Source organism: Nothobranchius furzeri, chromosome 6, assembly GCF_043380555.1.
Source record: "Nothobranchius furzeri strain GRZ-AD chromosome 6, NfurGRZ-RIMD1, whole genome shotgun sequence".
NCBI classification, from domain to species: domain Eukaryota; kingdom Metazoa; phylum Chordata; class Actinopteri; order Cyprinodontiformes; family Nothobranchiidae; genus Nothobranchius; species Nothobranchius furzeri.
In genome coordinates, this window is record NC_091746.1 from 57296981 (window position 1) to 57313453 (window position 16473).

The 16473-nt window shown below is 39.3% G+C and overlaps 2 protein-coding genes across 3 annotated transcripts; both read left to right on the plus strand.

The window, feature by feature from the left end:
- The first annotated feature begins 1773 nt into the window (after positions 1 to 1773).
- Positions 1774 to 10690, plus strand: LOC107374671 (uncharacterized). 2 transcript variants are annotated; one of them, XM_015942825.3, is made up of 4 exons: positions 1774 to 1913; positions 10001 to 10161; positions 10264 to 10368; positions 10467 to 10690. In XM_015942825.3, exons 2-4 carry the CDS (start codon positions 10024 to 10026, stop codon positions 10629 to 10631), a joined length of 408 nt encoding a protein of 135 aa, XP_015798311.3. In that variant the 5' UTR covers positions 1774 to 1913; positions 10001 to 10023; the 3' UTR covers positions 10632 to 10690. The 2 variants fall into 2 exon arrangements, with proteins under 2 accessions (XP_015798311.3, XP_054600386.2); XM_054744411.2 differs by having other exon boundaries at positions 1782 to 1913; positions 10004 to 10161.
- Positions 10691 to 12695: 2005 nt separating this feature from the next.
- Positions 12696 to 15967, plus strand: edf1 (endothelial differentiation-related factor 1). The gene is made up of 5 exons (XM_015942826.3): positions 12696 to 12968; positions 14837 to 14888; positions 15005 to 15165; positions 15238 to 15331; positions 15413 to 15967. Exons 1-5 carry the CDS (start codon positions 12891 to 12893, stop codon positions 15472 to 15474), a joined length of 447 nt encoding a protein of 148 aa, XP_015798312.1. The 5' UTR covers positions 12696 to 12890; the 3' UTR covers positions 15475 to 15967.
- The last annotated feature ends 506 nt before the right edge of the window (positions 15968 to 16473 follow it).

The following is a 16473-nucleotide window of genomic DNA, read 5'->3' on the forward strand; positions in this document are numbered from 1 at the left end:
GGCATCGTTTCTGCAGACACTCGCTGTTGGGGTGTTGGTCCAGCCGGAGCAGCTGGACCCTCGGATGTCTCACTGACACTCGCTGAGGCGACGCCTTTCTTCTTGGAGTTGTAATGAATGAATTGTGTCTGTCACACATGTGATTGAAGTGATGATTATTTTCTTCCACTCCCCTCATTGTGAGGCATTTTTCTGATCTTTCCTTTAAGGTTTTTAGGCTCCTGGGAGAGTTTCCTCATTAAATTTGTTTTAAATCTTTCTGAACCATGCTGTGGGGAAATGTATTAGCTTTGAAATGGCACTGGCAATAAATGCAACCCAACTATAACCCAATTAGGCAAGTTGAAGGTTTTATTTTAGTGAAACTAATTATTACAGTGTCTCTTGCATTATATATATATTTTTTGGGGGTTGTTTTTATGTCCCTCAGCAGACTAAGAAGGACTTTTAAAGGTGTTTGGTTTGATGTGAAGCTGTGATCCACACAGTTTTTGTCTTTAGAGAAGGGTTTGTGCTTCACAGTACCGATGCTCTTACTGGCTAGATGTTACCGCTTGCCCTCATGCTCCCTGACACTACAAAACAATTCTATTTATGACGATCTCACTGGTTTAATGTAAATGCATAGTTAAGTGTACAGTTGGGTGTTGCCGGTAAGGAGAGGCTTTAACCACATTTCATTTTAAATATTGTGGCACTGTAAAGGAATTCATGTTGAACAAGAGGTTGCTGTGTTCACCAGAATGAACTGATTTTCCTCAACTACAAAGGTTCTTGATGCTTATTATTGTATCTGCTCCACAAAAATGTCATTTTGTTTTTGTACCTTTGAGATTTTTTTTGTCAGAGGACCCATGCTTTCTACATCTGATCCAACGTTTTGTTTACCCTACAGCTGTTATCCTTTCAGATACTTGGTCATTACTCAGTCTTGATTTAAAGGTTAAAAAAAGAGCTTACTGAAAGAAAAATAAAGCCGTTGTGATTTCTTAAATGTATTGTTGAGTCTAGTCACTTTAGTATAAACATCCATGCCTTAACTTTATTTGTGGTAGCAGAAAGTTTAGTAAAATGTGTTCATGGTAAGGTGTCAGTATTGTATCACATATTCCTACATGTTTATATTTGATCAGTGTTATAAGACAGCCTGTGGATCAACACACCAGCATTACTGCCAAACACAAACTGCCAGCTTAAAAAAATTAACATAACCAACTCTTTCTAGAGTTTTACATTTGTATGTGTTGTAGCCCCACAAATAACAAACTTTTCAAATCTATTGAGCATCGTCCATCTTTTGTGTTCCTCCTTAGGAGAAAATAATTAGATGTACTTGATTTTGATTTCAACAAAAAATATATATTTCGCAGAACTAAATGCATAACGTGTGTGTGTGTGTGTAACAATGCAGTTAGGTTTGAATCAGACCATTGTTTTTTTATTTGAAATTAAATTTTTTAGATGTGTCTAAAAAGCCCAGTTTTGTTTAATACTGGATTTTACGTTTGTACCTTTTTGGTTTACAAAACTGAATTATTCTAATATAAAATTTAGTGACAACGATTTTTTTAATTTAACTTTTTTCCTGTTCTTTCTATTGAAAACATACGATTCTATTAAAGGGTGGGTTTTATCCTCAGAATGGAAGAAACTACCAAACGTTATGAAACAAAGTTTGTTCAGCAGCATAAATGCACCTTTTCTTGTTCTTATTAAATTATAGCCATAAACGTGCCTCGCAGCACCGTGACGTCAGACGTATCATTCCGCGGATTTTTTCTGAACAAAGAGGGCGAGTCTGGACTGGACCTACTAGAATGAGGTGAAGGCGGAAGAAGACCGTGCGAACCTGCTATTCGGTCGAAGGATTCGTTGTCACTGATTACTCAGAGCTGTTGCTGCAGATCAACAAGGTAACTTTGTTGTTTCCTAGATTTGCTCACGAGCCCCAGCTGTGGTGTCGTGTGTAAAACGCGGGACATAAACGAGAGCGCGCGCGCACATTTGAAACACTAGTTTTCGGTAAAAGTTCGTCCTTTTATCTCCGTCAGGGGGAATAAAGTTAATTTTTAAAAACCAGAAGTAAATTCAGCAGCATATTTAAACACGTTTCGGATCGACTATCAGATAAGCTGAAACATACTGACCCACTGTTTTTTTTTGTTTGTTTTTTTTTACATTACTAATGAATTTAAAACGAATCCACGGATTATTAAAGGTATGACTCCATCATGTGTGACCCATCCAAATGTACCCATCAGCCCCACCTGGGGGTCACACTGGGTTTTTTGTATTGGACCCAGTTGGGTTCCCCATTACACATAATAAACAGTCCAATACAGGTCAGTTAATTAAGCTAATCAGAAAAAAGTTTTCTATATAAGGAACCCAGCAAATTGCATCAAGTCACTGGCTGGTGTCAGTGACTTTACAGCAATCCTCATACTAAGCAAGCATTTAGCGACAATGGAGAGGAAAACTCCCTTTTAACAGGAATAAACCTCTAGAGGATCCTGGCACAGTATAAGCAGCCATCCTCCACGATTCTAATTTCCCTCTGGGATTAATAAAGTATTTTTGAATTGACTCACTGGGGATCGAGAAGACAGAGCAGACACACACACACACACACACACCATATATACCAAGCAGTGTTGGGAATGTTACTTTTAAAAAGTATTTAGTTATAGTTACTAATTACTTTGTCAAAAAGTAACTCATTTACTTACTGAGTTATGAGATCATAACTCAGGGCGACGGTGGCACAGGAGTTAAGTGCTCGCCCCGTAATCGGAAGGTTGCTGGTTCGAGTCCCGCTCAGTCTGTCGCTGTTGTTGTGTCCTTGGGCAAGACACTTAACCCACGTTGCCTGCTGGTGGTGGTCGGAGGGACTGGTGGCACCAGTGCTCGGCAGCCTCGCCTCTGTCAGTGTGCCCCAGGGCAGCTGTGGCTACATTGTAGCTCATCCCCACCAGTGTGTGTGAATGGGTGAATGACTGATTGTGTTGTAAAGCGCCTTGGGGGGTTATAGGACTCTAGAAGGCGCTATATCAAATACAGGCCATTATAAAAGTAACTAATTATAAAGAAAAATAACTACTTAGTTACTTTTTCATTAAAGAATGCAAGAAAAATGGGTTCCCCTCTTGGTTAAACTTACTTAATTTACTGTAATTTACTACAATAGTGAAATATAAATGATTAATGACTGGAACATAATAAAATGTAAGTCCAAATGTTTTTTATAAACCTGAATAATTTAAATAAATAAGCACTTAACAGGAGGAACTACTAACAGGATATTTAACAAGACCCCAATCAGTTAAAATTTAAAATTGCAAATAGAAACACTTGTAAAGGTTCCTGAGCCTTTAAATGGTCTCTCAGTCGAGTTAAATTACAGAAATAAATGTAATTTTGCACAGTATTTTAATTTTTCCAGCTTCACATAATTGTGTGTTTTTAGTAGCATTTCTGTTGCTGGTAATCTAGTATCGGTTATACAAATAAATAAAATCCTTTAAAATGACACTAGAAGAGGCACAAATCTGATGGAGGACTTATATTTACTAACTTGGGTCAGACCCAACCACAGAAGAGCTGAAGCTGGGTGGTAAAGACACACAGGTACTTCTGATAACACCTGAGCACCATGACGTCTGAGACTGATGCAACCAGTGTTACAGCAGGACTAAAGATATGATCAGAAACAGGTTACAGCTGGATCATCTAGGAAGGTAGAAGATCGTGACGTCTGAGTGTTGAAGAGGTGAACGGACCTTCGGGATGTCCCGCTGTCATGCTAAGATGGGCATGGCTGCAGATCCACACCTGCAGCCGTAGACTATTCATCACGTCTTCCTCGTTCTTCACAGCCGTGATGCGCTTGGATGAAAACATCTACCTCTTTAGCTCCTGATCAGCTGATGACAGCTTCAACACACCGCCCTGCTTAACGCACGCATTTCCTTATCAGTAACAGAAACAACGTTTTGATAAAAGAACACGGTAATTAATTAGATTGCTCATTACTGAAAAACATATATATTTTTAGTAACGCAGTTATTTTAAATAGCATCATTCCCATCACTGCTCTGTTGTGTCTACAGCATGTAGTGACTGAGACAGTGAGCGCACTGAGGGTCTTCACCCACCCGGCCAATCTTCATCGTGTTTGTAAGTGCGTTACCGACACCTCTCTCTCCCTGGCTGCAGCTGAAGTGTGGCGGTCAGAAAGCCTCACACTGTTGCTCAACATTTGACAAGCACATAGTAATGCACAACCTTCCATCCCCAGTAACGGTAACGGCATTGCAACAGTGGGAAATGTAATTAATTAGATTATTACGTTACCCAAAAAAAGAACGCCGTTATTTTAAACGGCGTTATTCCCTTCACTGACACCATGTAATGTGTCTATGGTTACATTGTGATTTCTTAGTAAATATTCTATTTGGTGCGAGATAAACTTTATTGTATTTATCCTAGTGAATCTATAATTAAACGGGTAAACTAGTAGTAGCACATTTAATGTCAAGGAAAGTAAAATGTTATTATCAGGAAAGGGAGAATGATTAAACGGTAAGCAACAGTGTTCAAGATGATGGCTCCCTCCACAAGGGCACCACAGCTCAGCAGAACATCATTGTATCTTCTTCTGGGGAGAAAAACACTTAGAGAAAAAATAAAGTTAACAGCTGAAATTGCAGGAAATAATACAGTTAAAGAGCAGATTATAGAAGAAAGTATTAGAGTGTGGAAAATGGTCAGTGTGTCCTCCTGCAGTCTAAGCCTATAGCAGCATAACTACAGAGATAACTCTGGATAACCTAGCCTTTTAGATGGAGGCATGTTGGAGGCAGGGCAAGGGAGAGCCGTCTTTACCGACTGTACACTCCACCTCCCTCTACTCTTGTCCAGATCTAGGCTAACATTAGATTTTAACCATAGGCCCTATTAAATGAAAATGTTTTAAGCGTAGTCTTAAAAGTAGACAAGGTGTCTGCCTCACGGACAGAAGCTGGGAGTTGGTTCCACAAGAGAGGAGCCTGATAACTAAAAGATCTGCCTCCCATCCTATTTTAAGATATTATGGGAACCACCAGTAAACCTGCAGTCTGAGAGCGAAGTGCTCGGTTAGGAACGTATGGAACAATCAGGTCACTGATGTATGATGGAGCTTGTTTATTAAGAGCTTTATTTGCGAGAAGGAGGATCTTAAAATCTATTCTGAACTTAACAGGCAGCCAATGTAGGGAAGCTAAGACAGGAGAGATATGATCTCTCTTTTTAGTTCTCATCAGAACTCTAGCTGCAGCATTTTGGACAAGCTGAAGACTTTTAACTACATTCTGTGGACTTCCTGAGAGTAATGAATTACAGTAATCCAGTCTTGATGTAATAAATGCATGAACTAGTTTTTCAGCATCACTCTTTGAAAGGATGCATCTAATCTTAGCAATATTCTGAAGGTGGAAAAAGCAAATCCTACAAACCTGTTTAACCTGGGAATTGAAAGACATGTCCTGATCAAAGATTACACCAAGGTTCCTTACTTTGTTTTCGGAGACTAATTTTATGCCATTCAGGTCAGGTGATTGACTAAGCAATTTCCTTTTCTGAATTTCTGGTCCAAAGATGAGAACGTCAGTCATTTTCAGTAATGCATTTTTTTAAGTTATTCAAGACAAGCCTGTAATCTAACTAACCGATTAGGTTAATCAGGGTTAACGGATAAATATAACTGAGTATCGTCAGCATAACAGTGGAAGTTTATCCCATGCTGTCTAATGATTTTACCAATTGGGAGCATGTATATAGTAAAAAGAATTGGTCCAAGCACTGCACCCTGTGGTACTCCACAAGTAACCCTGGAGTATGTAGATTTGCCATGTACATTTACAAAATGAAATCTATCAGACAGGTGGGATTTAAACCAGCCTGGCGCTGTTCCTTTGATCCCTACAACATATTCAAGCCTTTCCAAAAGAACATTGTGATCAACTGTGTCAAAGGCAGCACTGAGGTCTAACAAGACCAGAACAGACACAAGATTCTTATATGAGGCCATGAGAATATCATTTGTAACTTTCACTGAAGCAGTTTCAGTGCTGTGATACGCTCTAAAACCTGACTGAAATTCCTCAAACAGATCATTAGTGTTTAAATGCTCACATACTTGGATGGCCACTATTTTCTCAAGGATAGAATGGACAAAAATAGAAGGTTAGATATTGGTCTAAAATTCATTGGGTCATCTGGATCCAGAGAAGGCTTCTTAAGTGAAGGTTTGATTACAGCAATCTTAAAATCCTGTGGTACATATCCATTTACTAAGGATAAATTGATTATATCTAGAATGGGGCAGTAACCAAAGGAAATGCATCTTTAAATAATTTGGTTGGGATTGGATCTAAAATGCAAGTTGAAGGTTTAGATGAAGCTAATATTTTTGATAACTGAAAGTTCAACTGGATCAAAATGGTTTAAGCACAGATGAGGTTCTACAGTTACCTCTGATGCTGCCTCACTTACTGAGGAAGAAAAAATCACATTAGGGAGGATGCTAATGATTTTGTTTCTAATAGAATTAATTTTACTTGTGAAAACCCCCATAAAGTCATTGCTGCTGAGGGCTAAGGGAATAGATGGTTCAGAGCTAAGATTCTGTGTAAGTTTGGCAACTGTACTGAAAATAAATTTTGGAATATTTTTATTCTCTTCAATTAGCGCTGAAAAGTAAGCAGTTCTAACTTGTCGAAGCTTTTTTTTATAAAGCACAAGACTATTTTTCCAGGATAAGTAGGACTCCTCCTGGTGTGTAGAGTGCTATGTTCTCTCCAATTTTCTAGAGTTTTGTTTTAAAGCTCATAAATAAGAATTAAACCAGGGAGCCTACTTCCCATTCCTAATTGCCTTCTTTTTTAAAGGAGCAACATCATCTAATGCCACACGTAAAGAGGAAATAACATTATGAACTAGATCATCAATTTGTGAAGGGCTAGAAATAAAAATATTGACCTCTTCTACGTTCCTCTGAGATGCTGAGGACAGTGAAGCTGGAACAGTTGCTTTAAAAGATGCAACTGCGTTGTCAGATAGAGACCGACTATAGTGAAATTTACTTTCATACTTTCTCGAGAACTCAGTTACAAAAAACTCAATGGTTATCAGAAAGTGGTCCGAGAGGACTGGATTATGTGGAAAGATCGTTATTTCCTCACACTCTATGCCATAAGTCAGCACAAGGTCTAATGTATGATGGCAGGAGTGGGTGGAGCTATGTATTCTTTGGGTAAAACTAATTGAGTCTAAGATATTACTAAAGGCTACATTGAGGCTATCATTTTCAATGTCCACATGAATGTTAAAGTCCCCTACTACAATGACCTTATCAGTATTTAGCACCAAATCAGATAAAAAATCAGAGATCTGATCCAAAAACACAGAGTAAGGGCCTGGTGGACGATATAAAACTACAAACAAGTGTGGTTTTACAGTTTTGCAATCTGGATTAGGAAAACTAAGAATAAGAAGTTCAAAATAACTGTAACTTAATTGGTAAGGGACTGATTAAAAGGTCTGAATTAAAAATGGTTGCTACTCCTCCTCCTCGCCCTGTACTTCAAGCAAAATGATGATTTAAATAATTAGGAGTCAACTCGTTTAAACTAACATAGTCCTCTTGTTGCAGCCAGGATTCTGTGAGAGAGAGCAAAGAAATCTGATTATCACAGATCAAGTCATTAACCAACAAAGTCTTATAAAAAATAAACCTAATGTTCAATAACCCTCATTTTACTTTTCTAGTTTTCTGCTCAGTTGAATTTGTTCTAATATTTATGAGATTTCCATGATTTGCTTTATTAAGACTGATTTTTAATCTGTGTGATTTTGGCCGTGGGCAGGACACTGTCTATGGAGTAGTGGGTGGGTAACAGTACTGAAGCTGCAGAGGGGTGTGTTAAACTACGACTCTGCTTCCTGGTCTGGACCCTGGGTTGTCATGGAGGACTAATAAAATTGGCCATGCTCCTAGCAAGAAGAGCTGCTCCATCCAAAGAGGGATGGATGCCATTTCTTCGCATCAGACCAGGTTTTTCCCAACATACCTAAGTATTAGGGGTGCTCAATATATCGGCCTCAATATCGGTATCGGCCGATGTTGGTCATTTTTCAACATATCAGTCCGATAAGGAAAACTGGGCCAAAATCAACAACCGATATGTTTTCCATCTTGTTTCCGTTTGTGTATCTGTTTCAGAAGGTGAGGGGTGATTATGTGTAATTGTTTAATCATGGGACAGTGCTTGTAATCATCTCAGAAGCGTAAATGTTAGTGTATTTATAAACATATATATTAATATCGGAAATAATTGGTTTTCAGATGTCAGTATCGGCCCAAAAGTTCATATCGGTGCATCCCTACAAACTAGGGCTGGGCGATATGGCCTAAAATCAATATCACGATATATTGAGCATTTCACCTCGATAACGATAAATGGACGATAACTACAGATAAGCGCAGAAACAAGTTATCCACTAGATGGCGCTGTCACATGTATTACATTGAGTCACATTTTAATGTGACTCAGGGTGGTACAGCATCTTAAAGCGACATGGATGTTGCTAACCTACACACATCTGTTCATTTTTTCTTATCAGATTTGTTGACATTGGGAAAATTATCACGAGGTCAGAAATTTTGATAACGAAACATTTTTGATTTATTGCCCAGCCCTACTACAAACTATGGCAGTAGAAGGTCAGTGCAGCTCATGCTGTTGTGTTTACAGAAGTAGGTGACATCTGGGGCTGCTCTTGCGCCTTGCACTGGCACTTTGAAATAATGGTAAATGGCCTGTATTTGATATTGTGCATTCTAGGGTCCTCCAACCCCCAAGGCACTTTACAGTCATTAACATACACACATTCATACACTGGTGGTGATGAGCTACAATGTAACCAGAGCTGCCCTGGGGCTCACTGATAGGTGAAGCTGCCGTACTCTAGTGCCCCAGTTCCTCCGACTACCACCAGCAGGCAAGGCGGGTTAAGGAAGGACACAACGACTGCAACAGATGGAGCTCAAACCTGCAACCATCTGGTTACGGGACAGGCACTTAATGTATTCTACATAATGTAGGTCTAGTCCCAAGTCTAAATTGACCCCTGTAATTTCTTCGTGCTACTTATTTTCATTTGCAGTGTGTGTTTAATGAAAACACCCAGACAAATTAGGATCATAATTGAGTAACTTTAATGACGTTTTCAAATGCTAGCTGTTACCATTCACTTACATTGTGTACGCTAAGCTAAAGCTAACAGAATACTGCCAGATAAGAGAATGATTGGGCTGGTTACAAAATGCTTTTTCCCCGCTTAACTAACACCGGGATTATGGCGACAGACTAAACTTCACTATGGAATATCTCTTGTTCAAATTTCCAATAGGGAATTGATCATGAAGCACATATTTTAATTGGCAGGAAGTATTTTTATGAAATAATTAAATGTTTGCTTGAGTGTGAGTTTACATCTTAATCACCAAAACGTAATCTTTTAGATCTTTCTGAGATAATCCAATAAATAAACTAAACCAAGTAGGGCTGGGCGATACGGCCTAAAATCAGTATCATGATATATTGAGGATTTCACCTCGATAACGATGAATGGACGATAACTACAGGTAAGCACAGAAACAAAAGTTGTCCACTAGATGGGGCTGTCACATGTATTACATTGAGTCACATTTTTACATGATTCAAGGTGGTTCAGCTTCTTAAAGGGACATGAGTGTTGCCAACCTACACACATCTTTTCATTTTTTTATTAGCAAATTTACTGACATGAAAAAAATTATCACAATAAGAGTCAGAAGTTTTGATAACGATACATTTTCGATTTATTGCCTAGCCCTAGAACCAAGTAATTTTTGTTTGTTTGTTAGCATTTGTTCTCATAGATGTTTTTTTGTTAACTGTTATGTTTTCTTTAATAGCAGGTCCGTGCCTGTGACCCAGAATGGCGAAGAAGAATGCTGTGAAGCCTGATGAGGGTTTGATGATGATGCAGGAGCTTGATGATCGATTAAAAGAGCAGATTGACAAGCTGGAACATGCTCGTCTTGGTGCCTTTGAGCTGAGGGACAACTTATCTGCAGTACATTAGTTCTAATCCTTGTTTACAATCAACGGCTGTTATATAGAGAACACATCTTTGCTGTGCTAAATGGCTACTGGCATCTTTTCTCTCTCCTGACAGACTAACAATGATCTGAGCCAGTGCATTACCGACCACCTGGATTGGCTGAAGCATTTGTCTGAGCGAGTGGAAACTCTCCATGTGAACACAACAATTTTTCTTCAGGTGGGGAAAAATTATTTTCAGTAATAAATGTTAATATGAACAAGAAATGCATGGACATTGCACTTATTTGTACGTTATTTTTAAAATGATTTTTCCAGATGAATCCAAAACCTCGCGCGTGGTCATCGAGACACGATTCCAGACGCAGCTATCGTTTTGGACGTTCCCACCAGGCTGACGATGTCCTGTCTGAGTTTGGCTGGTCCCCTAATCGCACGCGGCGTAACAGCGATGCTGCTTCAGAACTGTCCTGTAACTGGTGACCACAAACCTGCAACAGCAAAGAAGTAATAAAGAAAAAAAATACAGTGTGGCAATATGATTTTCGTGTAGTCTTTGTGAAATGATCTAACCAGTATTTTAGATTAAAATATCAATACATGTCCACATTGTGCACCGATTATCACATTACACAAGTCGTCATACAGCTACTTCAGTTGGTCATCTTGAATATAAACCGAGATTTATTTATATAGCAGCTTTATACCACACCCACATCACCCCGCTTCTCCTCCAGCTTCACTGGCTGCCAGTCAACTTCAGGGTTCATGTCAAGATCCTGGTTCTGGTCTATAGGGCCTTACATGGACAAGCACCATCTTACATTGGTGATCTTAGTCCCTACACCTCCAGCAGGTCCCTGAGGTCCAGTGACCAAAGCCTACTGGTTGTGCAGCACCAGGCTAAAGACCAAAGTTGACAGATCATTTGCTGCTGTGGCCCCCAGACTCTGGAACTCTCTCCCCCTGAGCCTGAGATCAGTGGACTCAGTGGTCTCCTTTAAAAAGCAGCTGAAGACTCACCTGTTCAAGCTGGCTTTGGTGTGACCTTCTTCACCACTCTCTCTTTATTCTGCTCTCCCCACCTATTCTACCTTCCTCGGGATCCACTGATTTCCCTCTTTCCTAGTCACTCTTTCTTAACATTTTTAAATCACAATTGTCTATTTTTTGCTCATTTAAATATATTTTTTTACCATTTTCTAAATTCTTTTATAATTTTACATTTTTTGTTTTTGTGAAGCGCCTCGAGATTTTTATCTTGCGAGGCGCTATAGAAATGATATTTTCTTCTTCTTTTCTTCTTATAATGAAAACATGACTCAAAGTGCTTATAAAAGAATATGAAACTTTAAAGTGTCTGAAGAGACATTCACAAATACGATAAATACAAAATACATTTACTAGAACCTATTAATCAGTGTAAGACGGCATTGCAAATCAATGCAAATAATTTTACATCAGTAAATTTCATCCTTTATTTGTAGCAGGCAGATGCATGTACATGTCATGTGACAATCAGATAGTCTGTGTGGTGATTTAACATACCTTTCTGATGTAATTAGTGTTTTTTAACTATTTACATAGTAGGAACAATAACTATACAAGAACCCAAAACTTAAATTCACACCTACAAGATACCAAATTAATGAGAGCTAAATCGTATGGTGGCAGACATAGTTATCAAATATACAATAAAATAAAAGAACAAAAGCATGAGTTTAAAAATAAAAAACATACAAATCTTATATATTAATAAAGGTTCAAGAAAGTGTAAGCTGTCCCGTGAAAGCATAAAGCCTAATTGCAAGGGGATTATCTGATAGTTTTAAAATATTTTCGTAACAAATCAAATCAACTTGATTTATATAACACTTTTCATACCAAAAAAAATGCAACTCAAAGTGCTTCACAGATTAAAATGGCCCCATATATCCCATATTCCCATCCTAGCCCCTCCCCAAGTATAAAACAAATGACAATTACCCCCCCACCCCCGCAACCAATTTCCAAGGTGAATGTACAACACACACACACACACGTGAACAACAGAGTAAACAATAGGCTGAGTTCAGATGGGTCAGGTAATGGACGACACATCAGCAGAGCCATCTGCCTCGACAGCAACAGATCCACGGCAGCAGCTAAGACACCGGCCCATGACGCCCAGGGAGGTAGGGCAGAGGCCCCCAATAAGATGTCAAATTAAAGAAATAAACATTTTATATATAATTAGTATTTCAGTCTGCATGTAGTGAATAAATATAATATATAAGACTTAACTTTTTGAATGGAAAAACTGAAATAAATAAACTTTGTCATGATATTCTAATTTTATGACCAGCACCTGTATATGTTGTAATATCGGCATTTATGTAAATCATATTTTGTGTAAATTATAAGATTATTAACCATAACGTCTGTATTTCATTTCTTAGGGTTTGTTGTTAATACTCTGGAATGACCAAAAAACAACAGTGATGTAATTTTGTAATTAACAAGTGAAATCCTTCATGTATCGCTCGACCAGCAGAGGGCGCTGCTGGACGCCAGCGTTCTGTCAGTGTACCGCGGCCAGTTATAAATAAAGCTTTGGCAGACCGGCAGACCGCGTGTGGATGATAATTCTGGAAGGAGCTGTCTCGTTGGAGTGGCACAACCTTCTGTAAAATAGTGGTTTCAGTGTTCAGACCAACTATTTTCTTCTACAACAAAGATTATCACCGAGTAACCCCTGACGACATGGCAGAAAGCGACTGGGACACCGTAACTGTTTTGAGGAAGAAGGGGCCCACTGCTGCGCAGGCCAAGTCTAAACAGGTTAGTTTAATCGTTCACATTGGGTTGTTAGTGTGTATTTCGTTGGTTTTCCTGTTAACTGGTTTAGCTAAGCCCTGGCTAAGGTCTTGTTTACTGTGTGTAAAAACTGTTTGTGCTCTTTGTTTTGAGTCGGACTTTTGGCAGACACCGTAGTTTAGTTTAATGTCAACATGTGCCCGTTTCTTTCCGAGGAGCGCGTGAGACTTTTTTACGATTATTTAAGGAGGAATCTTAGCTAGCACAGGTTAGCTCCACTGCGTCAACATGTTCGTTGCAGTGGCTTCTCACCAAAGCAAACAAAGCCTCTTGGTTTGTGTGTGTGTGTGTCATTCCTAACAGCCATATGCTAATCCTTTGAAACTCCTGTCTTTAATATTATTTAGGATTACTTCGCAAATATTAGGTTTAAAAACGTGTAACTTGACTTTGTTTATTCCGTTTTGAAAGTAAAGTTCATACTTCCTGTTTATCATAATTCATTAACTCATTACCAGTTTGCAAACAGACATTTTAAAATGTAAGTTTTTTTTAGTTTCCTTATCTTAATGCGGAGGTAACTTTAAACTACCGCAGCCATAAGTTGTCGCAGAGAATATGATGTTTAGCAAGCAAAAGTGTTTATATTTCAGCCCTTCATACCTAAATTTGTTCAATTATTCCACTTATCTTTCTTTTTACTACAAATATGAATAAAAAATATACAGTTTCCTGCAAATACAGCCCAAAATAACAATGACCTGCACACATTGTGCCACAACCAGCTGAAAGGGTAGTCCAACTGATTGTAAAAGCAGTATCATTTTGTTGCACTGAATCAACACACACTGATAAGCACTTTAGTTGCATATTAATCTTATGATTGAAAGTGAAAAGGCAAATGGAATTAAATGCAAGCCTGATAATGTTGTGGTTCACCAGCAAATAAACAGTTAAAATGTCAAAGTGTATTTTTACCTTTAATGATATTCCTTGAAATGTTGGAAATTAATACAATTATGTCCAAACGTTGGACATGTAACCTTAAAAATCGGGTCTAAAGTAAATGGGGTGTTGCCTGGTCTAGTGTCTTCGGGGGACACCATATTGGACGCCATGGTTACTTCTGGCTGGCTCGGGGTCCTGCACTTGTAGATGACATCACACTAGATGACTGGCTGAATGTACAGAACACAAATTCGATAACAAGACTGCTAAACTTTTCCCAAAACATACGTGAAAGAACAGAATCAAAAAAGAGGTGCAATATATTTTGGCCGAGCGGGATGCCGTAGTATGATGATGCCATCAGCAGGCGCAGGACCCAGAGCAGATCCGGAAACTACAATCAGCATTGCACTCTATCGATGGAATTAACTGAAGGACCATCAAAGTCTGAGGAGTCACGCCGAGGTTGCATGCTTTCTGCTTCACAGGTAACATCAGGGTTTCCCCCAGCGCTTTATAAGCCTGGCGGCCCGCCAGGCTTTGCTTGGCCACCCACCAGGCTAAGCGTCATGCCCTGCCCCCCTCCCCGACCCTACCGTGTCCGCTGACACGAATGGCGCAACGAAACTAGAGCCCTCCATCAGCTGATACTAGTGAGAAACGGCAGCAGAAAGTGTGCAAACCCCCCACCCCCGCTCTCACAGCGCTGCGGGATGGAGCGCGCGACCCCCACCCCCGGCGGCCCGAATCCGCCAGGCTTAACTCATTTTCTGGGGGAAACCCTGTAACGTCCATCACCGTAATGTTTTTTAACAGTCATGACTGTGTACAACTACATTTAAATATATGTATGTACACCCCCCCCCCCCCCCGGCACATGGAAACTACACACTGCCACTTTAATTTAAAACATTTAACTAGTCTTGGTCTTCTCTTTCCTTCAGGCAGTCACTGCTGCTCAGAGACGCGGGGAAGAGCTCGAGACGAGCAAGAAATGTGAATTTCACCTTTTTAACATATTAATCTTGATTCTTTAGCTTCATCTATGCACAGCAAACGTTAATATAATTTTAAAGCCTTACTGGTCTGTACGATGCGTGATTGTCCCACAGGGTCTGCGGGGCAGAACAAACAGCATCTTGTGACAAAAAATACAGCCAAACTAGACAGAGAGACGGAGGAGCTACACCATGACAGGGTTCCACTGGAGGTGGGCAAAGTCATTCAGCAGGGCCGGCAGGAGAAAGGATTAACCCAGAAAGACCTCGCTACTGTGAGTACACATGTTGGAGCGGGACATTACTTTTATTTATACATAATTAACTAAATGGGCCATTTCTGACAGAAAATTAATGAAAAGCCTCAAGTTATTGCTGATTATGAGACTGGGAAAGCAATACCCAACAACCAGGTCATGGGAAAAATTGAGAGAGCAATTGGTAAGAATAGTGACAGAATACTGTTAATAAATGTAAATATTAAGTATGCCAAAGTTTTTGCTTGTCAATCTGTTTTTCCAGGGCGGAAGCTGCGAGGGAAAGACATTGGCCAACCCCTGGAGCCTAAACCCGGTGCAAAATGAAAACAAAGCCTCGAAATCAGCCCTCCCCGACCCCACGTGATATCCATGACTTGAACCTAAACTCTGTCAAAACTTCCCTCTGTGTTCCCCCCAATTCCATCCCTGGGCTGATCTCACCTGCGTCTTGCCTGAGGACCAGGTGTTACACTGCATCGCAGGCTTCTTACTAACATGTCATTTGAAACACTGACAACGTAAATAAACACGATTGAATGCATTTTTCAGCATCACAAACTTGAAAATCAGTACGTTTCTGTTCACCTTCGTCTATTTGAGGCTTCGATAATGGGAAGTCGTTCAAAAGGTGAATCTTTTTTTTTCTTGTTCCTACAAGTTTAACAGACTTAATATCTGAGCATGATGCTAAACCAGAAGTGCTTGATCGCATAATTTTTCTTTTACACTTTTAAGACCGTCGATGGATGTTAAAGTGTTTATAATGTTTTAATGCTGTGCTTTGTTTTGATTTAAAATAAAGTTTGGCAATTCGTTACTAGTTGAATATGAATTTGTTTTGCTGTTGAAGCTCTGAATTGTAAGGTTTTATCCAGTTTTTAGGGGAAAGTATGCTGAATAAAAATAAAGTCCTAGATTGGAACATTTTTATGTGCAAAATTTGTAAAAATAGTTTTTATTTTTTAAAATGCCAAAACTGAGTAGTCATAAAATGTTCAGCCACTAGGTGTCACATTTATACCAGAAATTCTTTAGAGTCTAATCTTATGTTGAGAAATGTGGTTCAGTCTAGTTAATGCAGCTTTAAACTGGGTTTCTGAACCCAAACCTATCTCTTTGGCAGCAGAGGAATTTCTATTTCCACTTGGTGCGTTGTCTGCGAATGTGGCTAAAACTAAGTTTACATTACCTGCTATCAGGAATTAGGTTTTCTGCCTCACTTTTCTTGGGCCGTCTGCTCCAGTTGTCTGGATTGATTTAAGGCAATCTCAAGGCAGCTACTTCAGAGGCAAATTTCAAGTTTAAATGGAAGTCAACTGGAAA